Below are 24,340 nucleotides of genomic sequence, written 5' to 3' on the forward strand. Positions count from 1 at the left end.
TTTCTAACACACAGCGAACATTTTCCTTCAAGGCAGGCCCTGTATAGCTGTGCCTCAAAAGGTTTTTCACATAAGGTCCTGCTAGTCTTGGAAGAAATTCAGGTTACAATTTATGTGCAAAATCTTCAATATTATATTTAGTGCATTTCTACACTCCACCCTTCAGAAACTCCYGTTTTTACAAAAGGTCAGAATTAAAATCATTTTCAGGGGAAACCAATAAAAGCTCAAAAGTRCATCCAAATCAGTTTTCTGAGTGGAAGTGCTCTTCCAAAGACATGGAGGTAGCTGTCTGAGAGTGCCCAAATGATTTAGAAGCCCATGTTCCTCTGAAAGTCAGYAGTCTCCTAAACTGCTGTTTTCAAATGATTTGCACGGTCTCATGACTGAAGCATGAGGCCAGAAGAGACAGGGTCCTGAGTACTAGTCTCAGAGCTGCTGCTAAGCGATGTGACTCATGCTGCTAGCAGATTCAAACAGCCAGTTGCAAGCGTATATCCATTTTGTGCTGTCAACCCCCGTTTGATAAAGTCTCATCAGAAGTGAGACGTGATTGCTTCTGAAAATATTATTCATCTGAGACTGAGAAATCAATATTAATTTTCAGAAGTTATTTAGAAGCTTACGAGTTTTGTTAAAGAAACTGGAATTGGAGCCTTGCTTGTACATGAGAAAATTTCAACGTTTCCCCCCATAATTACACAGATTAAACTGAAAGAGCACCTCTCTCTTGCCTTCTTCAAAGCAGCTCCAGCTACTGCCCTTGATGATTACAGCACAGCAGGGCACAGACTGGAAGTAAATGAGCAGTGCTGTGGGCAGATACCCTAAGTGCAAAACCTTCAGTTCATTAGGGGCATTTTATCACACGGGACTGAGAGGCATAAAAGAACTGAGGAATTTTCTAAGACTTAAGTCAAACACGTGATTCCTTCCAAGCTCTCCCATATTTGTCTCATTTAGCTAGCCAGTGTCATTTTTTAAAAACATGCTACAACCACAGTCTAACAGCGCAAGGAAAACTCAACGAGCACCATCACTTCACCCACAGTAAAGTAAGGGACTACGATACTAAATCGAGGTAGACCAGGTCTCAGCGAGAGAGCATCTTCAAGGCAGCAGCAGTAGCAGCAGGTACTCCACCCTCCCGCATCCTGCTGCCCTGTGTAACGCTGTTTAGCCCTAGTAAAAGTAAAGCCGAGGAGGGGGAGGAAGATGGGCCAAATCCCAGTGGCCTCGTCATTTACAATAAATCTAGAACRAGGGTGAATGCAGCTAATGCCTTTGTAGCTCTTCAGCATCCACCCCCTTTCTTGTAAATTCCCACATGGCTTTGGCCCGAGAAAGCATACATGTGCTAGAAATAACGGTATTGCAGAATAAAAACAGAGAGTATAATTAGGAGGAATAGGAAGGAATAGCTRAAGTGACATTTTTCCTTGCCCTTCTTGTGTAAGCCAGAACTAGGGTTCAAGCAACTTCCCTTTTGAGAACAGGGTTTGGGTGTACAGCGTGCACTAACACTCRGCTCCTCCCGCCCAATGATTCTTCAACATCTCAATTTTTGTTTTTAAGGCACACATCAGCAATGTTTTTTGTTCTTACATATATTTGTGCAGGTGTATCTATATGAAAACCTGTAAACAACCAGGTATATTTAACATGACATCAGTAATCACTCTGAACTGAAGCTGAGACCCTTGGAGCTATCAGCACAAGCCTTCATCACATCAAGACGACCACTTGGCAGCTGCGTTATCCATCCGGTCTCTGTGACTCGGCTGTGAGCAGGAAACACATAACACATCAAGCTACCGAAAGTAAGCATTCTCCATTACAAGTAATTCGAGGCTACATTTCTCTTAGTTTCCCAATTAAAAAAAGATGACACGCAAGGATTGTTGAATTTCATTTTTTATTCAAACATACAGACKTTGGAGGAGGGGGGAAAAAAAGCTGTAATGCTTTGCACAGCAAATTATTTTTATATGTAACTATAAACAGCCCTATGTCTAGCCTGTAATAAACTGTGCAAATCAGCTTAGGCATAGTATCTCCAAAATAGGTGCGTTACCCCCCAATGAATCTTTTAAGCTGTTCCTTAACACGTATCTATTTCACAGATGCCTGAGAAAACAAGCAACATTTTCCTATCACTCTTTCCTCTCAATGAAACTGGTTAAGCCAAAATCTGTGGTGGTAGCAGAGGTGCTTGGGTGGGACGGGAAAATTAGGGGCCCTCCCTAATACCTTGGGACTCCCCTCAAGGGACTGGGCCAYGTTTTGCCCTGTGCTGACCCTGAACGCAGTTTAGCTCCTGTTTTGTTGGGCTTGGTGGCCCTCAGGGGGGAAATCAGGGCAGAGGTGGGGGAACTTTTCTGCAAGCGACTAAAATCTCAAACATGAGCTCAGGCATCGCTACAGTWTTTTTCTAAGGTGTCCAGGATGGACAAGCAGATGGCTGCATTGACCCCTTTTGAAACTAAACCTTTTATTAAAAAAAATAATTAGTAACTGTAATTGAGATCATGGCAACCTAACCGAATCAATTAAAATCATTATTGACTATTGATAGAACTGTTCCAATTATGGGAACAAGTATAACACCAGGGCATGTTTGCTGGTGAAGATTTAAGGAAGTTAAGACTGAAATAGATGAAGTCATGGAGCAGAAACCATCAGAATCCTTAAATTTCTGAACTGCTGATCTTGCAACAGCCAGCAGCCAGCTCTCCAGTGAATGCAAACAAGTATTTTCTTAGGTTCAATTTATTCAGAAAACTGCATTCAATATGTGCTGTTTACTCATATTTAAGCTAATTGGAAGATAAAAAAAAAAGTTTCTACTTTTCATGTAAAAATTACCATGAGATGACAAGATCTGCTAGTTGTAAAATCTTCCAAGATCAGAATCTATCAGAAATAATCAGTGATGCTTTGTTTCATTAACAGGTTTAATCAAAACATATTTTAGTCAACTTATTTTTCCAGCGTGTTTAAGATATTGCCAGTCAACTAATTAAAAGAATTCTAAATAACCATCTTTCCACAAGTTATTTGAATTCCAATTTCCATCTGAATAGATCTTGCTGCAAAGCACAAGCAACAAATGAACAACCATCTAATAAAAAGAGATAAGCAGCATTTGCTACTTCTCGAAGTACGAAATGTAACACTTAAGAACCTCAGTGAAAACATCAGGCTAGGTAATGGGTTTAATGCATACTTACTGATGCAAATCAGTGGCAGCCAGCCTTTCTGATCCTACACATTGCTGCCTGAAATCTCCGTGTGGCTGAGCAGTGCATAACGCACGCCAGGTACCAGCGCGAGCGGCAGAGGGGTGGAGATCCCGGACAAAGGTGCTCGTGGCGCCATGGCAAGGAGGTGCCAGGCCGATCGCGCACACGTAGCTCGGACGGGCCCGTTTCCACCCGCAAGCGGGACGCGACGTTACTCACCAGCCGCCACAGCGTCGCGGTAACAGAGGAYGCGGTCCCAGCGCACGATGCACAGTACGACGCCTCACCAGCAACAGGTTGCCAGCCCTGGTGCGATACATCTCCAGGGGGCACAAAGGCTTGCTGAAGGAAGTTCAGAAGTGGTATCCACTTGCATGGAAATATATTGGTATGGTTACTAACGAACAGGGAGGGAAGCCAACTTTTTAGGTGACGTTTCCCCAAAGTACAAAACAAGCTAGAAATTCATTATCTGAAGGACACTTTCCTGCTTGCTGATTTAAACCATGATTAAATTGGCAATTCACATCAATGTAGCCTGGTGTTGCCCCTACTCTCTGAAGTTCTCTATATTTTATTTACATTAAATTAGTAAACTTCTATGACACGCCCTGGATTTTAGAGGGCATGTGCAGCCAGGAATGATAAAGATTGAAAATGCTGTGCTGCTGCTTTTTCATTTAAACATAGTTACAAACATAAATATAATTTCATTTAAATATAATTAATAACATCAACAAACTTCAAGGATATGTACCTGTAACAGGAAACTGTAACAGAGAATGCCTCCTTGTTTATTTGTATCTTAAGCTGGGGAAAAGTCAGGAGCAGTATCACTATTAATTATGCTGCAAACTGCCATGCAGTAGAAGACCTCTTGCCTCAAAGTATAAAATTCCATACTGGTACAGCTTGGTAGAACAGAGCACTGGYACTTGCCAAAGTAAGTTTAAAAGTGGTACACACTTGCATGAAAATATGTTGTTTAGGTTACTAACGAATGAGGAGGGGAGCCAGAGAAGGAAAAAAAGAAGGAAGAAAAAAACTACATCCAGATCACTCACAACTTTACATCACGTATATTTCATAATTGTATGTTAAAATATGTACCCACATCATAAAACACTTTAAAAAACAAATATTCTTAAACATATGTACAATGATGCAAAAATATGCCTAAATACATATCTAATGCAAAAAAAATAAACGATTTAATAAAAATCTCCCTTCAAATGTCCCCTTCTCTTCAACACTTTAAAAAAAAGAGGGAAAAAAAGAAAAAAGAGAAAACAGGGAATTAAAACATAGACTGACAAAAGCTGTGCAAAGTAGACATTTAGACATCCAATTCAGCTTTGCATTCTCCTGGATTACACTAAAACTACTGAGCCACTTGGCCTTTGCCACTTGAGTTTTAGGTTAGGAAATCAAGCCTTGTGTTCAACTTGTAAAAGGTGGCACTCATCTTCCATGGGAGCAAGAAGGTTAATGATAATCCAGTTGAGCACTCTTTAAACACCCTTAAATGGAGGTGAATTTCATCCAATGCAAATATTTCTCATTTCCTCCCATACAACAAATAATACGCACTAAAGTCTACTTGAACAACTGCACTGGGAGAGAGACTTCCGTTGTTTAATCATCTGTTGCTGAGTTCTGTCTTCTTTCTGCACTCTCTAGGAAACTGCAAACAGGACAATAGTCTTAAACTTCAGAAAGTTCTGTATCTTGTATTTGAGACACTACAGTTTCACTGGGAATCAGGCTCCTAAGTAGTTCTGAGAATCTGGGTCTGAATGTCTGAGTTAAATGAGACACTGAAGTTGCACGAGGGAATGCTGCTCTTGTTCTTATTCGGATTTGTTTAGATGACATATATATCTGTATTATTTATATAGATATATATGTATGTGTGTATATATTTTTTATCCTGCTAAAGCAACTGCCCTCAGAGTGCACTTAGCTTTACATGAAATATAGTTCTTGTTTACAAAAGCAATCTGAAGAGCTTTCAGTATTGTTCCCTGTATGAAAGRTGGGAGGAATTCAAGCTCGGTTTAAAAAACTTGCTATAAGGCACTGGTACAGCAAGGTTTGTGATGAACAAAGCTTTATGACTTCTCTTTTCCAAGTGTTTAAAAGTATGTCCATCAGATCAACCATAAATAATAATAAAAAGACATTAGAAAAGCCTCAAACCAAAGAAATCAACTTGATTTGAAACTTACTTTATAACAATCCCACTTCAATGCACACTCTAGCTCCAGCATTTTTTTTTTTTTTTTTAACTCAGTGTTGGCTCATGCCCATCCTGTATACAACCCTCTTCTCCCCCCACCAAGTTAAAATGGTTCTGAGTATCTTTTACAAAGAAGAAATTTTTAGATGACTGCAAAAAGCTACACATTAAGCTTACAGATAAGGAACAGACAGGAATACATACTGGCTTACTCACTGTACATACCTATTTAAAACTTTAAAGAACAAAAATATACACAAAATATACACTTAATACACAAAGTAAAACTGCCTTCAGCATTTGATATTTTAGAAGGTGATGCATTTTTTCTATTAAAATTCCACTCRTGGAACTATCCCTGTGCCAGCTCCTCTTCATAAGCAATAGGATCATTGCAAAGTAAATTAGTTCTTCATGTATATGCAACAGAAGCAGCAAAAGCTCAGCCTCTAGTCATCACTGTCGCTCCCAGACTCACTCAACTGCAAGTCATTTCCTACAGAAAACAAAAACAACAAAACACAACAAGGGGGTAGAAGTTAATTCACGTTTCATTGCAATCAAATCAAAGAATAGTCATATTTAAATTATAACATTTAAATAAAATAACAGAAGATTCAAATGCAAACATCATTTCTGTTGTTTAATGAAACAGCTCTTCATGCCCAAGAATATTACAGCTTGCACAAGGCTATTATATGGCCTAATCCAGGCCACAGTGAAACTCCTTGGCCTCATACCTCCCAAATGCCATCTCCCGATGGGAGAACAGCATTCCCCTCACTAGCAGCAGTGGAAGGAACTCCATCCAGCCAAACTCCTGCATATGACTCGGGGGCAAGGCACTGGGGAATTCCCTGGCTTCATTAAGCCTATTAATACAGACTTGTTTTGTTTCAAGGTGGTTTGGGTAGCCAAGGCAATACACCAGAAGGAATGTTAAAGCAATTGCAACTCAAGGCTGTTGGTTGAACTAAGCTGACTAAGGGTGTGAAGAGGAAGGCTAACTCCCCCCCACCCTCCATAAAGGGCAAAGAGATCAGATCAAGGAGGCCTAGATGTGGGTTAAACCTACAGTCTCTGATCTCTGTCTTGCAGAGCTCTTCGGATTTGGGGGAAGTAAAGAGGTAGAAGAGTGCAAAAACAATGCTCTTGTTCTGGTAACTGAACTTAGGTCTCAAGAGCATTCTCTCACGACCCTCCTCAAAAACAGGTCCCTCTGCCCACAGCAGCTATGTAATGGCAACTGATCTGCTGAAAAAAAAAAGCTGAAAAACACCCTGCTTGGGTTAGGGGTGCTTCTCCCCATGTAGATGGGCACCAGAGACCTGTATGCTCAAGAACATTAATCAGGGCAAAAATCAGCGCCTAAAAAAAGGAGYGGCCTTACCAGTTCCCAAATACAGGTTCACAAACCCTCCTGGGGTCAGAGGCTTCTTAAAATTCAGTGATCTAGGCAGTACCTGTAGTCACAGCCCAAGAGAAGCAGGGAAGAAGCATCTCAAAACCAGAAAGTTTGGAAGCTACTGCCTTAATCAGAGCCTACCTCAAAAAGACAAAAACAAAAAAACAAAAATCCCCCACAACGGCAAGAGTCCTACTGACTTTGCTGAAATCTGGATTTCACCCAAGGGTCACCTCAGGCATTCATTATTGACAGGAACCCTGACTGGCCTCCCTAGTTTTTCAGCAGGCCTKTTCAGTATTGTCAGTATAGTATCAGAATTTGACTTATTTAAGCTGGAAACCTTACATTTATTTGCATTTAAGCTCCACCACTTCCCTGTATGTGGGTGCTGAAAGACRTACTCAAACATGCCTTTGGAGGAATTTGGAATGTTTTATAATAACTAAGTTCTAGTTTCAAGTTAATGCAATATTTTAACTTCACTGAGTTAGAATACACCTGACCTACCATAAAACAAGAACAACACAGATGTACACYATCTCCCCCGGGAAAGCCTGATGGGACAAAACTATCCCTTAAGAACGCTGTTAGCACTATCTAAGCAACGGAGTTGTACTGACTCAATGCTTCCAAACATCACATTTTAATCAAATACCTAGCAGTTCAAATTTCACTTTAAAATATGAAAWTTGTGAAAATATAGCTGAAACAAATATACTATAAACATTCTAACAAAACATTACATCTAATAAATAGGGCKAAAACTGCATTTATGATTACAGCCGTCATGTCATTCACACTTCTCTACTGACTAYACTGACCCATGTCACAACCCCACTATTTATTCTTAGTCTGTGTTGTCACATTAGGACAGTTCTTCCCTCCCACACAATATATCCCCGCACTGATGCTCTGCTGCCCACTCACTCCACCCAGAGGCCCAAATCAAGGCTCAGCAAGGTCAATGAATGGGGGCTGTTGCACTGATGCCTACAGGCTCTGGACCAAACTTAAGTAATCTCCATACCTTCGGACAGGACTCAGACTTCTGTTCAAAAATCTCATCTGCATATTTCAGTCTGTGAACCCCCCCTTTGATAACTATTCAGCAAACTGTACTTCAAAGAGTTAGCTTAATGTGCTAAAAATACAGGTGGTCTCAGGCAGGTTCCCACAGCAATAAGACACAAGCCTTTACTTACGGAGAGTATTCATGAGCTGATTGCTTCCTTGTGGCCTGCTGGTGCCGTTAGCAACTGTACTCCTGTTGTTATACTGCTGGTGTGGTGGCTGGGAAGGGGAAACATGTGCAGGCTCTTCTCCCTCACTGCTGGAGCTTTCATCTTCACTCCCAGATGAGCTCTCTGAATCTGATGAGCTGCTTCCACTGCTGCTACTCATCTGCTCAATAATTTCAACCTCTGCTCTTAGCTCTGGAAAAAAGGACATTCATCTGTTTGAAACCATGAATAGGGCCCCATGGAATTTGAGAGAAGAATTTGAAAATGCAACAGTCTCATCAAGTATAATTTAATCGCATTAAATATTTCACATAAGAAAGAGACAGGAAGGAAAACCAAAAAATCTTGACAACTGTTTAATCTTGCTGTTACAGCTGAATTTAAAGAAGTAAGAGCACAGTTCAGTATCATAAAGCCTTCATTTATTTTATAAACATATATACACTTTACACTCTTGAAAGTATTTGCTGCTTCATTATTTTCCTTAGTTATATATTTACATACAAAGCAAGTACATTTCCTGATGGAGTTTTATGTGCCAACAGTCAGTCCATATTTTAAGAAGCATTTGAATATGCAGGAACCTAAATTCCATTGAAAGTCAGTAACATACAGGCTTTTGGAAAACACAGAGGGAGAGAGGGCGGGCATASGAACATCATCACAACAGAAATTGCCCTGATTTAAGATAATGTATGAAACTGCTCCAGTGGACAGTCACATGACTCATTTTAACTAACCTTCAGAAGCAGCCAAATGACATCAGAAAACCTTGCTGTGSGGCGGATGAGAATATTCATGTATCAGAGAGTGGTGGCAATACCTTAATCTGCTCTAGTGATCACAAATAGCTAGGAAATACAGAGACTACTCTGAAACTGTGAAGTTACTCAAGTCAGCCACACCACACACGCTGGACTACCATGACAGCACCATCAGCAACAGTCAGTGCTGGCTAAGGTTGAACAGCTATTAAGGTAAGTCACCCCAAACCATACCATCACTGTGTATTTTTTAATCTGTCATAATAGTGTACAGGACACTATAGTTATAGGACAACTTCTTTGTATCCACCCACAAAGTCAAGTCTCTAATTACTCAGTCCAGCTAGGCAAGTTTCCAACAAACAGCAATATTCACACTTCTGTTAGGTAAAGCATGAGAATCTTTCACAGTTCAGGCTTTTGTAGTACTAGGAGTTCTATACTGACCAGGTGAAAAGTGAGTGCTTCTCTCTCCATTATGGAAAAAATGGCACAATTTTAATGCTTGTTATCTTGACCTCCTCCAAGAGTAAGGCTGAGCAAGTGGAACTCTTCTCTTTTTCAATAAAACCGTTTTCCTCAGGTTGCTTCACATTTGAAGTAACCAGCTAAGCTTTCAGCCTCTGCACTACTTGCTGGAGAAAGTCCTCTAGCCAAGCATGTTCTGGTTTGAGAAACAGTTTTCTTTTGCCAGTTTCAAAACTGCTACTTTTCAAAGTTCATAATTGTCATATTGAAAATGAGCTATATTCAATTAGAGGCAAGGAAGGCACATTAAAAGGGAACAACCACGTGCCGAACTCCAGCTGGCTATTTAAGGATAGTGGGGTTCTTGCAACTTAGTTCCTGAAGCCAGATCTCCAACAATGACCTGCATTACCTGTACTTTATTTGTATGCCAACGTAGAGAGTAAACCTACCTTTTCATCTTTARGAAACAACAAAAAAGACCACTGGAAGAGGGGAGAAGAATATATGATTAGCCCAACAGAAGATACTATGTTGTACTGCAACGTCTTTCTCCCTCATCCCCCTCAATCCAATACAGTCTTACTGACTTTAAAATTCTATTTCATGCCTGGAGTTTGAAATACAGATAAATGGGCACTTGCRAGTCACTGTTCTCAGCATGCCCTTATCTAGGATTTCAAATTGTAAATGTTCTGTGTTCAAGACTAAGAAATTACAGGGGAAAGCTAAAGAAAAGCTAAACAGGAATCACCATTCTTTCCCTTTAAAATGCTCAGGTATTTTCCCTGTCTTAATGATGTAAAATTTCCACATACTTTTAGTGAGCGTGAGAGCTGCTAATGATAATGTGTTGTTAAAATATCCTGGACTGTAGCAAACACAATCACCTACAGACCCCAGTCCACATGGTGAAAAGATTCAGTAAACAAACCTACAGAAGGACTAGCATTTGAGATTACCCACAAATGCTTATAGGGCTAGAAGGTCTAAGGCTGAAAAGAGTGTGTGTCTTGGCACACAGGGGTGACAAGAACATGCCAGTCCAGAAAACATACAAAATGGCATGAAGTAAAGAAAGAAAAAGCTGGTGGAGCTTTTGTGAGTGAAGTGAAAAGACACAACAAGAAATGCATTCCAGATAATTAAAGAAAAAAATCTGAACAAGAAGTCTGAACTTGATATAAGAAGTAACACTTGAAGGGTGTTGTCAGAGTTGTTATGGATGGAAACTCATTTTGAGTCCATTTACTAATCAGTCTCATAGGCTGGCAGCTTCCTTTCAAGTCTCTCTGCTCTCTTAATTCCTTGTGCTCAGTATTCTAAATGGCTCATCCATGCAGATGAGAAAAAAAATAATTGTTTTCACTAATGTTATGGTGGCTACTCTGTCATTAAAAAACTATCAGGTAAAACTCCAGCAGAACCATTAAGGAAGTCTGTTCAAATCCCTTCAATGTCACCTTATGAAAGATAGTGGCTARGCCTACAATGATACAAAAGCCTTAGAGGAAAAACACATCTGCTTTATTATTGTTAGATTTTGCATTTTCCTATGCAAAATTTCCTATGACTTAAAGTGGTCATAGTTACTGAAGCCTTGGATAAATGTTGCTTTGCAGTGCCTTCAATTAAAATAGGGGTGAGGGGAGGTGTATACATATATGCCAAGCTGAACAATGCAAGTCAAATCTTTCTTAAATCACTTTTTGGTCCATGAGATCAAACACCTCACACTGATGCACTTCAAGGTTTAAAAGATGATAAGAGTCAGGATGTGCAGCAGTTACTTTTAAGAAAGCTTTTCACACAGTATATTTTTGAACACTTGCCTTAATTGAGTCTACATCATTTAAAAGGGTTGACATTGCTAGGGGACCCTTAACTTTTGCATGTTYGATGTTACAACTTTAGGCTTTCTTTCAAGAAAGTAAAAAAGCTTATTATTTTATACTGGTAGTCAATGCAGCAGTCTTCTAGAATAAAAAAATAATTCAAGGTCAAAAATCATTATGCRAGTACAAAACAACCTTTCTCAGCATGGCTATTTTCTGTACATATTCTGAATCAAATGTCCTAATTTTTCAGTAATCACAGAAAAGGGTTTATACTGCTTAACAATAATAAGCTCCRTAGAATTTTTAACTGAAGCCTCAACCTCACCTGCAAAAATACCAAGGAATTACAGAAATAAAATTCAGCTTTATAGAGAATAAGGCTCTATGTCCATAACAGAATACTCACTGTTAATAATGGTGTGCAAGGTGGAGAGAAATCAGCTTGACCTTGGCACTTTGACTATGTGGAGATGGCAGCTAAAAGACGCATATTTTAGCCAAGTGCAGTAAATTTGATTGAGATGTCCTTGAGAGACAACTACAGTTCTATGGCATAATCCTTATAGACTAGAGCTACTTTTCAGGTATGTGTGTATATACATATACATACAAACATATATACATACATACATATATATACATACACACACAAATATATATATATATATATAAAACAAAACAAAACACAACACCCAACTGCTCAGATTTTTAAGCACTGAATTCAGAGTTTTCAAAACAGACATATTCCTGCACTTTTTCAAGCAGTGAATGCTTTAAGTATGTCAACATTATTAAAARCATTTCTGTTGTGGTCAGATATGCCTGATATATGCCAATAATTTCATGCAAATAAGTAGTTCTCCGGCATATGTGTACAAATGTTYACTGCTGAATGAAATGTTATCAGATGTAGCCAAGCATTCAAAAGAACAAGCTCTTAGCCTCTATTCCGTTCCTTTCAGGCAGGTGGTCAATATAAAAGTTTGCAGGGAAACAGACTCCTTTGGTGCAGATCCCTAGAGACAGCCTCCCTAAGGCCAGTATGGAGAAAAGGACTGCCTCAACTCCCATGCACTCTGTCTGCCTCAGACCTTAGCCACAGCAATTTGGGCATTTGCACAATGCGATGGATGTGAGAACTGATCTACCTGAAGCTTCATTTCCTAGCTCACCTGTAAGGGAAATGCCAGCTGAATACAGTGGAGGAGGCAGAAGCCTGCACTGAGCTTGGCTTAAAACTATCATTAAACCCTACTATGATAAGGGCTGTGTCTTACTAGACTCTTGAGGAGGGCACACTGGGAGCAGGAGAGGTCACGGTTTCACAGAGCCGCTTCCAATCACGTCCTTTGGGGACTGGAAGTTCTGTGCTGTGTCCATTAAAGAAACAACACAAAAGTTCACCTTTATGTATATTTTATAAAAAAGAGGTAGTCCAACCAAAAGGAAAGTTACTGCTTGAATGCAGAGAACAGTCTTCAGTCTTGTTTTCTTTCCTTAATATGCTTCTTTATGGTCAAAGACTTTTGAGTTCCAAAGAGACCATCTCATGGCTTGTACAGTTAAGTTGTATTAAATACTGTCACTGTATTGTGGTGTTATTTCAGTTCTGCCTTTCCCAGGTAAATTCTCATGACTTAAAAGGTTTAATAATGCTGACACTCTAGATATTCAATGCTGGAAGTRATACTCAGACTTACATTACTGAAGGATTGAGGAACTCCTAGAAAAGTTATAATGAGCATCTTAGAAAAGTTAATAAAGAGCATATACCAGAAGCAAACAGAAACTGCTCAGGAACTTGTTCTCTGTCTTTTCAGGCCTTGAAAGATTCTCTCTATGGAACACCATATTGAGGATGTATTTTTAGTACTAGTCAAGCACGCTTTTGCTTACTTTTGGAAACAAAAATCTGCTTCTTATTTATTTGGAGGTATTTCCCAATAAAAGATATTCAGGTGGCAAAAAAGTTACCAGGACAGTTCTAAACAATATGACTTACATTCTTAGAGCACTAGAAAATAGTTTCTCTGGAACAGATGGCACACCAGACGAGCATGATTATTTTACTATAAAAACATGACCTTTACAAATTGTTGTATGTCTACAAAAGAGTGCCCCCATGGTTATGTAGCTTATTACACACTACAGGAAAAAAAACCCACCATTATAATTGATTCAGTTATTAAACTGATATACTGTGAGAGCTGGGCCTCTTCAGCCTGGGGAAGAGAAGACTGACGGGGGATCTTATCAATGTGTACAAGTACCTGAAGGGAGGGTGYCAAGGGGACRGGGACAAACTCTTTTCAGTTGTCCCATGTGACAGGACAAGAGGCAATGGGCAGAAATTGAAGCACAGGAAGTTCTGCCTGAAMATGAGGGGGAATTTCTTCCCCGTGAGAGTGATGGAGCACTGGCACAGGTTGCCCAGGGAGGTTGTGGAGTCTCCTTCTCTGGAGATATTCAAGGCCCACCTGGATGCAACCCTGTCTAACATGCTCTAGGTGACCCTGCTGAGCAGGGAGGCTGGACTAGATGATCTCCAGAGGTCCCTTCCAACCTTACTGATTCTATGATACTGCCTGATATCCTCTCCCTTAGCCATTGCAAAAGAAACAAAAATGGCGAAGCAGCTAAGGGAACTATAGCTAGCAAATTCTCAGACTTTGACTCCATCTGCTGACTATCGTCCAGGTATTGAAAATACTACTGTTGTGAAGCTGTGAGTCCAGTCAGCTCCTACACAAACACTCACATAGCTTAAAAGTGTCAAAAATAACTACAGAAAAAAGCATAATCTTAGAAGTAAAATAATTGTGTTTGATGCCAGATAAGAAACCCAAGAGAACCAAATAAAAACTTAAATTTAATATCTTCTGCATTCTGATTGCATTGTTAACAGCAAAAGCAGGTATCACACCAGCATGAAAGGAAGGTTTTGAGCAAAGAATCTGAACCCCAAACACCTAACTCTTACATGTCCACAGCTAAAGACAATGTGCTGCTTGAGCTGCAGATCAGGTTGAGGCAATCATCCGTTCAAGTGCTTCAAGGTGTGGTCACGGTAGAGAGGAAGCTGCAGGGTTACTTCCTCTCTGCGCCTGGCACGGCACAGACTTTAGGCCTCATGACAGGACACAGCCACACGGCCCTTCCATCCTCTTAGCAAACGCCTCCAACCTTACTCTATGCAGGAATAGCTTTTTTTCCAAGTTACTTGATTGTATAATTGGATCTCAGACCATTAAGCTTTTGTTGTTGTAGTCATTGCCTAAGCTACCCAATCCAACTTGTCTAGCACTCGGCTGTTGTAATTTTTTGTGAATTCACACTTAGTTTGTCTTCTTTTTAGAACAGAGAAATAATTTGGAAGACAGAAAATTATCAGCAAAGAGGTTCTCTCATGCCAAAAAAGACTGCAGTATAAATACCTATGCTGGCAGAATGAATAAATAATTCATTAAGATTCCTTAAAATGAGAAATAAAGATGACAAACCAGCTGTCAAGTACAAGCTTTAATCCCTGAATATTCTAACGTGTTTTTATAAATTGCACAGTCATAGTTTTTAATAAAAAGACGACAGACAAACAACCAAATCCTGAAAACTACAAACCCTTCTTTACCTCTCTTAATGTCATCCAGCTGAGGTTCAGGCGAAGGGTTATCCTTCAAAGGAGAAGTTTTAGGTCCAACTGCTGGCTTGGTTGGGGCTCTGAACTGTGATGGAGGCTGAGAGGCTCGGGCAGACTGTTGTTCAATTCGTGCCTGGATCTTACTGCTACCCTCCGCTCTAAAACAACACACCAAAGACACTCAGTGGCACCATGCAGCTGTGTTTAATTTTTTCAGTATATTTGTATTAATCTGTAACTTCCTTTTGAAGAACCCCATTTTGTAAAGCTGCACAGTGAATTACAACCTTTAAACATGCACATACCAAACATTGTTCTCCTTCTATACGCAACACTGCTGTTTTCAACAGCAAATGTGTATATACAACTGCATTGTAACACCTTTACAAAAGGTATTTTAAAAACTAGATGTGTTTCAGTGCTACCATATTCTCTAGTGGGAGAGCAATAAAGGCTTTAATTTAACAGTTTAAATTTCTATTAAAAAAAAGGAGTTAACAAACACAAAAATTTAAAGTCTGCCTACAGTATAAGCAGATCTACTCATAACAAAATCCTGCTTGGAACAATCAAAGTAAAAGAAAGAATTTTCTCACTTGTAACCAAACCATCTCAGACTGAACTCTCTTACAGATCAACCTGACTACAGCAACCACGGTGTTACTGCTAACAGCATATAAGCATCTTTTTCATGCTTTTTCACTTGTTTGCTATTGTTCCTTAAAATACAGTTTAAACTATTTCCTTTATGGGAAGAATACTATGCTTAGGTGGTCAATTCAAATCAGGTGTTTCTTCATTTTTCTGAATCAATAAATTGCTAAATCCTAGAACAGTGAATACCCTGGCAGAAAAAAAAAAAAAACAAGCATACTTTAACCTGGTCATGATGTACCTTAGAGGAACCTAAGTAAAATATTTGTTTGTGGCGTATTTATCACTTATCATGAAAGCCTTTGAGTATGTCTCTATGTAGTGTAGTACAGAAACAGCTTAAAAGTATTAGGTCTAAGCTTTGGTCCTAGTAGGTTCTAAACTCAGCAATATGGCATTTTATGTCCTTGAGCTGATCCCACTGAGAAATAAGTCAAATAGTCCACATGGAACTTCCTGAGACTTCACCTAAACCACTTCTAGTACCTGATCTAATGYATTTAGAGCTAACTCAAGTATCTCTGTGCTGCACTGCATTGTAGATGCAATCTCAAATACTAGACATGGAACCATCTCTTCATTCATCACTGAAATGCAGCTATTAGATACCACATCAATACAGTGTACATAGTTATTTACAATAAAAGTGGCCTATCTGGGAATACACTCACTAGATCGTATGAAAGGTAAAAACAGAAAATGGTTTTCAGTATTAACTACACTCTCAGAACTAAAGATTTTAAGTAGAAAAAGCACATTCACTCCTCTCTGAATGTTATCAGGACATTAACACTAAAAATTCTGCCTCCAAGGATGTCAGCAGGTCTTTAAAGACCAAAGTAGCCAAGAAAAAGATTTCACTTCCGATCTAGAAAACTAAATGACTTCCCAAATCACAGTTCCTCACAAGAGAGGTCCTCATTTTTCTTCTTGCTCACCTCTGCTTGAGAAAACTGGAAGTATTTAACACCTCACTGGTTCCAAAACTCACTGGATCMAAACATATCACAGGACTCAAGCACTTCTGCACTTCTTTGCTCCCTCTGACTTTTGCTTCACTTGGCCAAAATCCAGCAGTACATAAATTGTTGGGGGCTTCAAATCTCATCTCTAATACACTCATATTCACTGGACAAAACGCTTTGCCTTTGGATGTTAMGTGGATGAGTTTTCACATCACTAGCTCAGAGGAGTAACAGTTCGTTTACTTTGAACTGAACCTGTTCTTTGGCAAACTTCCAGCCAAGTGCTGATGAGCTGTAATCCACTTACCTATACAGCTTTAGCGGCTAGAAGTTCTACACTGCAATAAATACTTCTGKTTTTTTTTAAGCTATCATATTTGTAAAAGTATTTAAGAGCATCTTATGTAGGAGATATCTGAGTAACTGCTTTATCATTAGATCTCAATAATTGATGAGTCCAGTGGTGTTTAAAGAATGTGATTCAGAGAATTCAGGTACTTGCAGATCAGCAAGAGTACTAAAAATGTTTCAGCTGCGCACTTTATAGGGTGAAATTTGTGTGCWGTGAAGTATGAGTATTGAGTCAGAGAGGATTTCTGGCCTCAGCAATTCGTCTAGGCAAAGTCTTACAACCATTACTTCCTCAGTTTTCTTCCCTTCCCCCCATCTGGAGTCTTTGGACTTTTGCTCCACTTTATATATCATCAATTCAGTGCCTTGTTGATGAGTGTTTCTTGCTCTTTAACAGTATGTTATTAAAGCTTCATGACTCYCTCAGGAAGCTGCCAGGAACAAACCTCGGAAGTCCAACAGTCCTTTTGTCAGGATAACACTTCCATCATCTTCAACTACCAGAGATTCCTGAAAACATCCCACCTTTTAGCCAGCTTCCAAAACTCCAAATAATCATAAATGTTTCCTTGTAAACCATAATTATGTCCTTTCAGCAGTGGAGAATTTACTAATTCTTTACTCTTGGATTCACACTTTCAACAGCTACTTGCATTTTTAGGCAAGATAATTAGCCCATAAGGTTTAGTAATTAAACATTACTACAAAATAAAGTTCTGATTCAAACAACACAGCCTGAATAGAAAACTTCAGCATGAATTCATGCCATTAACTTAGCCCTGTCTGCAGATTTACCTTGTTTTCTTCACTTGAATACTGCTGCTGAGTTTTTCCAGTACATACTCCCCAGTGTCATGATTGATAATAAGCACACAGTCCTTCTGGTATGGCCTTTTATTTCCTTTAAACACCGTCATCGGTGGAGTTGAACCCTGGCATCAAAGAAAGGGCACACATTTGGTTATATGCCCTACCCAAACAGTTTATAAATACTAAGTCAAATGAATATATATTGTTCTGACCTAGAGACTAAGAAGTTAATCCTCAGTTTCTACAGAAAATGTTCATTCATGAAAAGGGAAAAATATATATATATTTTTAACTATAAAACTATAATAAAGCAGCAGATCAGATGTTTCCTCACAGCATTATTATGCCTTTCATCATTTTAAATGTCTCTGCAGTGACAAAACATCTTCTCTTTACTTGCCATTATTGACAGTCCTCCTTCCCAAAATGGTAACTTGATGGCAATTTGAATAGCTAGCTGTGACAAATGTCAGGAATTTTCTTGAAATTTCTGCTCTGGAAATCTTGGGCTTAGATATGAAATAAAATTCTAATTATTCATGTAGCAGAACTGTCAGCTGAAGTAGCATGTGGTCAATTGACACATTTAAACTGTTGTGTATTTAATACACCAAATTAAAAAAAAAAGATGCTTATAATCTGGTATAAAAGTAACTGTCACACCCTGTGTGGGAACAACTACCTTCTTCAAAGTCACATTAGCATGTGGATGCTTGCAATTACAATTAAATGTATTCTCAAAAGCAAATGGGGGTATTTTGACTCCTTCCAGAAAGTCCCCAACTCCACACAATGCTGCATAGAGCCATAGAAATCTGACGGCTTAAACTGAGAAGCAACAAAAAYAAATTCATGCGGTGTTGCACGCTGGCAAATACTGCTGAGGCTATGGCCATCTGTACTGCATCCRTGCACAGGCTGGCCCATACAATGGTTTTGAAGTAGAGAAAGTAGAATCAGTTACGGTCTATCTGCACACAGCAGGATGGCCCTGGCTATATCAAAGAAAGGACGTGTACTCATACACAAGTGTATTCTCACTCTCACACAAGGAACATATACAAGTGTATTCTCAGCTGTAAAATATACTCAGATTTCATACGTATATGAGCTACCAAGAGAAATTAAAAAAAAAAAGTTAATTCATGCACCTTGGCACATGTTGGATAGCAATCAAAACCAAGGACAAGAGAAAAATAATGTGTTCTTCCACATTTTATTCTAAATAGCAGAATGAACAACTAAAATTTAAACACTCAGAATGAAACCCCGCAATCTCAATATTTCTAATTAACTGAGTATGTTTGAATCTAAAATGAATCTGGAAAAGTAAAATAAATCAGAATTCTTCACAAAGTTACAGTAAGAGTATGGTTCAGAAAAGATCATAGTCTCATGACAGTCAAATCTTCAAAGACATTTTATGTTTTTAATATTCCTACATTTAATAACGGAAAACAACATTTAAGAGGATAAAAAGTAAGCTGAAAGTCAAAGCCAGCTCACTGCTGACAGATAAATCAGGAAGCATAAAGCACAAACACAATGAGAATTGGTAAGTTTGCAGCCTATTATTCTGCTATCCAGAAACTTCCTAAGTCAGAAAAGTCAATTTTGGGCTTTGAAAAAAAAAAAGGCAGAAATGGAAGCTATATTTAAGTAAATTAACAATTCAACACTTCTACTTAATATTAAACACTTAAAAGTTTTAAGGTCAGTGTCTAAATAACACTGGCTTACAGATTCTGCAGGATAGAAAAAGAAAGTAAGTGAAAGGTGAATTTAATCAGATTTTCAAGAGTGAGTTGTTTTGTTTTGTTTCTTTTTAAAAAAAAAAGAAAAAAAAATCAAGCAAAAATTCTTCACTTTCCCAACCAAGACTGATTAGTATTAGAGCCACTAAATCCGCAGGTAGAAACAGTGCTTCAAGTTATGCAAGCAGCAATGGACACCAGAAAACTCCACTGAACAAATGATCAAACAGATATCCTAAGTGATCAGGCAATTTCAAAAAACAAGTTGGAATTTGTTTTGGGGCAACTGAGACGCAAAGTGGGATTCAAGAAATTCAGTAAACCTTGTAAGGATGAAATAATCTCGAAACTCCTCAGAGTGTTTTCCAGCTAACTCTCCAAAACTTAGGCAACACTGCTTYGGAAAAACACGCGCACAGAGGCTGCATTTTGTGCGGTTAGCTGCATAACCCTCCAGAGCATACCAGAAGCTGAAAGCTGTTCATGCTCTTGGGAAGACAATCACATTAAACCCATCAGTACAGAGATTTGGAAAAGGATGTTACATGCAATTTTGATCAATACAAAAGATAAAGAAACAACACAGTYGCCAGTTAATTAAAGATGAATGTTATTGCTATTAACCACACTGTTTTCTATTTAACACTACTATATTCAACATTTCTATAGACAAAAAGCAAATATGCAACATCCTGCAGCACTAAAGGTGATCAATGCCATATAAAAAAGGGTGAGGGGAGCAGGTAAATCATCGTTTGGTGAGAATTATCACATTATATAGCAATTGAAAATACCAGCACAGTAGAATAAAGAATACCAAAAGGATTTGACACACAGCTTCTAAATTGACTGCTTCCCCCTCCACAAACCCATCTATGTCTGAGCCAATTCTAGTTTACTGGCTTAACACACAGCACTAGCTTCAGCTAACAAACAAATCCAGTTCCAAAATGCAAGCACTTTCTTTGTTTTCATAAGGAAATCACTGATTCTTCAATTATAAAACAGCTGCACCTATGAACAGTTTGATCATTTGTTTTATTGCTGTTCAACTATCATCCYCACACAGTAGACTTTACAGTATAATTTGAGGACAAAGTGGACAGATACTTCATTTCCACTAGCCAGAAACCTCTTTCTAGGTTCCACCAATAAATCTAATGGCAGGAAACAATCTAAGCTATAAGTCTGYGCTTTCCATTACTAAAGCATGTACAGAAAGGCCTACCTGTGGCTTCTGAACATCAAATCTTGACTCAACTCAAAACTATTCTGCCTTTCTTCCTTAAGCCACAGCACTAAAATTCAATGAAAACTAGGTACAAACTTTCAACTAACAGCAAAGTCTTCTTGTTTGTCAAAGAATAGTAGAAAAGAAGGAATCAAATGCAAAGAACAGTCTAGAACCTCACAAACATAATCCTTTACAAACTCTCAATTGGCCTTTCCTAAGGTAGCATATTACAGTTCTGGTAGCTCAAATATTGAATCCACTTGTTTTAACAAACATGAAGTGAAAATAACATTTACAGCAGATTGTACCTACACAGCAACTACTTGTAAATTTGTTACAGAATAAACAGGGAAATATACAATATAACATACAACACACTTACTGGAATATGTGGCAAGGTGATTGTTACTTCGTCTCCTTTACCAACTTGGAGCTCCCCTTCACAAGATGTATCAATTGATGCTGGTTTAAAGTCATCTAAAGAGGAGAAATAATTTAGATTATATTGATACGTGAAATTGTTTCTCAGAGCCTTCATAGTTAATCCTTCCCTGTAAAAAGCCACTGCACATTTACTGTGATTATAGAGGACATTAAAACACATGCCAGTGTTTACAACAGGGGTAGAATAACATACCAGTGCAGTGTTTCTATGTTCAGAACCCCAGTCACATGATGACATCGGATTCTAAACTTACTTTCAAAAATGGAAGTTTCTAGACCTTTGTGTTTAAAAGACCAAAAAGCAGATTTCTCCCAACCAGTAYAGACACTTGATTTTGCAGACCGTTCCATGCATCTCAAAAGGGTATCAATCAACAGCACACCCCAGTGCTCTGCATGGGTCTTGCCAATTCCAAACCAGAGGATACCTTTCTCCATGATGATGACTAACTTAGTAAGACCACCCCAGTTAGCCTCAGTGACATTGCTGAGCATGTAACAGCGTTCTGCCTCCACCTCAGCGGYAGAGCAACTCTGAGACCCCATCTGTGAGGGAAAAAGAGGTGCTGGTCTTAATTAACCAAGCTTTGTGCTAAACCAAGCCATCGTGCACAGAGAGCATGACTAAGGCGAGACATAGCGATAGCTTTCAACTCCCCCTAGTTTAAAACAATTTTGTTGGCTTGTATAGAATGCTCTGTCCTCCAAGTAAAACACTTTTGTTTAGTGTATTTAGTTGAATTAAGAACCTTTTAACCTCAAAGTATTTTCCCCTCAATTAATTCTCCTCAATTATGAGCCATAAAAACTAGAACAAATGACCAGAACACAAAACGTTCTGACAGAGGATTTATCTAAAGTGAAATAATATCAGACAGATATGGATATAGGATTGCCTTTTTTTTTAAGCATCTATTCAATTCTAGCATCTCAGAATATGAAGAGGTGCAATTATATTCACAACTAAGACTTTTAGTTATTGCATTAGTTAGGACATTAATATCAGAACAAATTTAAAATGTAATTCCACTACAAAAAGCACATTTGCAGGAAAAAAAACAGCTCTGTAATAAATTCTCATTAGGAGAGAAATTAACGCCTAATTGAGTTTTACATTGACAGCACAACAAGCAAAATCAGGCACACTTGACTTAATCCTCATGCCTTAACTGCCAGATCAAATCATATCTTTGGTTTTCATCCGAACAATCTATTTCTAGCTATTGTTTCCCATTTACTTTATGCTCAAGCTTGCTAAATAAAACATAAGCAGCTATAGAAAGGCTAGTGTCTTTGCCAAAAAGAGATCAAAAGTTTCAACAGCACAGTCACTAAATGAAAAGGAATGCACCACTAACATGCTTCTTTCTTAGATAACAGGAAAACACAGACTTATTCCAAGTAAATACTCAAACAAAAAAAAGTTCTCTTTTTGAAAGCTTACTGGTTTTATGTGCTTGGCTAATTTTCCTGTAGATGGAGTGTACAAACCTCCACCTAAATGTAACTGAMGTCCTTTTTCCAAAAGTCAAGTTTCTTTAGATGTGTTTTCCATGAATAATCTAGTCTTTTCAGTTCAGAATTTAATAAACCACCAGGTTTATTACCAGGTTTATTATTTAATAAACAACCAGGTATTTTAAGGAGGAAGAAACAAATTTAGCTTGCAAAATCCTCTTACTGTAGTTTGTATAAAGAGGATTAGGGGAACTATATGATGCTCAGATCCTAGACTAATCATTTAAGATCAACAGTTAGAAGAAAAAGTTATAGCCAGGAAAGCAAAAGAGATTTCACTTGAAAGTCACTGACTGAAAAAAACAGCTTAAATCGAAAATAAAACTGCTTTCTTTCAGTTGTGGTCTGAAGTGCCTTGGCTTTGCAATCCCTTTTGCGAAACTGATTATTGAACACCTTTCAACTCTAGACGTCCAAAGTATTTTTATCTGGACACAGCTTGGGCTTAATTTATATACCATCAGACAGCAACCTCATTCATTTGATATTTGGGCTATTTTAAAACTTTGATTTATAAATGAAGATTTACTACTGGGCTTGTGCTGAATAAAACTGAGGGCATTATGAATAAACAGTTAAATATATCAAACATACGGTATAGTATTCTTTAGCATCGTGGGATTATGCAAGTATAATAGAGAGGTGAACCACACAAAATTTAGGTGTTAATCTGCTAGAGAGAGTTTACTACTTAGGGAAATAGCTTCTACCTAAGCACTGATCATCTGCTTGAATAATAGCTCAGTCTAGAAAATTATTCTTTCAAGCCTCACTCAGGTGACTAATCTCACTGAAATTACTTACTCACAATGTATGAAACCAGGCCATGAAACCAGGCCTAGGATTACACACCATATAATGAAAAATCCTCTGTTAATAGTATAAATTTTGCACACTAATACAAAGATTCTAAAGTACAACTTTGGTGTTATTCTCATCTCCTGTTGCTGATGAACTACTGATTTTAGATCCTTGTCTTATTTAGGGGATGAAAAAACAATTTCTCGTCCACAGAATTCAAATACCAAAATATAGTGATGTCTTCAAAATAATCTTCTAGAATGATATAAAATGTAGCCAGTGCTAGAAAACAGCAGTTGGAAAAGATGTTTGTTGTCTTAGAAAAACACTTTAACCAAGTTCTTCCAAAGCAAAATTACTGCTTGAGACCTTGCCTCAGACTTTATCTTACACTCTTCAGCATCACCACTTACTAAGCAATACTGTATGCGCTCAAAACATTTCTGCTTGCTTTCCTGGGAAGGGACTTATTAGAGTCAACACAGCTAGGGAAAAGGTTGCTGGGTTACATACTGCCTCATCATGAAAACGATCAGTTAAACGTGAATTAGGGACGCTGTGGCTGCAGACAAGCTGCTTTCCTTTCCAGACATTCCTGTCTGCACAGGCCTGGCCAGGCCAGGCCGGGGCCTGTGGTGACCTGTAACAGCAGGGCCGTAAGGAAAGGAAGGCCTCTCCTTTGAGGAGGGGGCTGCTTCATGCTCTTAAGCCGTTCACGTGCACTTCATGAACAGCTCCAGCGCCTGCTCCGCTCCTGCTGCCTCCCTCATTCACACTTCCTCACTACCAGCACGCTCAGCCACGGGCCACGCGCCGAGAGCCACCAGCACGGCGGGCTGGAAACGCTCCCAGYGCGGCCCGGTCGGGCTTTTCCCGTCCCCGTCCTCCCACCGCCCGGCTGCTCGGGCTGCGGCCACAGAGCCGGAGCGGAGGGAGAAAACACCGGGGGGTGCTGGGGGGAGAGAAGGGCCC

General features: G+C 38.9%; 1 protein-coding gene across 2 annotated transcripts in view; it reads right to left on the bottom strand.

Moving 5' to 3' along the window:
• Window positions 1-4,305: 4,305 nt before the first annotated feature.
• EAF1 (ELL associated factor 1) overlaps window positions 4,306-24,340 on the bottom strand; it is a 20,767-nt gene continuing 732 nt past the window's right edge. Inside the window, exons 2-7 of one of the 2 annotated variants that reach the window (XR_014896695.1) lie at window positions 20,988-21,082; window positions 17,603-17,739; window positions 14,829-14,995; window positions 8,092-8,322; window positions 6,872-6,944; window positions 4,306-5,977 (exon numbers count right to left, since the gene is read on the bottom strand). Coding sequence is in view for 1 of the 2 variants with exons in the window: in XM_085311846.1 (XP_085167972.1) it covers window positions 5,931-5,977; window positions 8,092-8,322; window positions 14,829-14,995; window positions 17,603-17,739; window positions 20,988-21,082 (677 nt within the window). In the remaining variant the exon portion in view is untranslated. The remainder of the gene's footprint in view (window positions 5,978-6,871; window positions 6,945-8,091; window positions 8,323-14,828; window positions 14,996-17,602; window positions 17,740-20,987; window positions 21,083-24,340) is intronic. The other variant, XM_085311846.1, reaches the window with a different exon arrangement.

The sequence above is a fragment of the Rhea americana genome, unplaced genomic scaffold (genome assembly GCF_003343005.1).
Source record: "Rhea americana isolate MKP2758 unplaced genomic scaffold, rheAme1 scaffold_35, whole genome shotgun sequence".
Classification (NCBI taxonomy): domain Eukaryota; kingdom Metazoa; phylum Chordata; class Aves; order Rheiformes; family Rheidae; genus Rhea; species Rhea americana.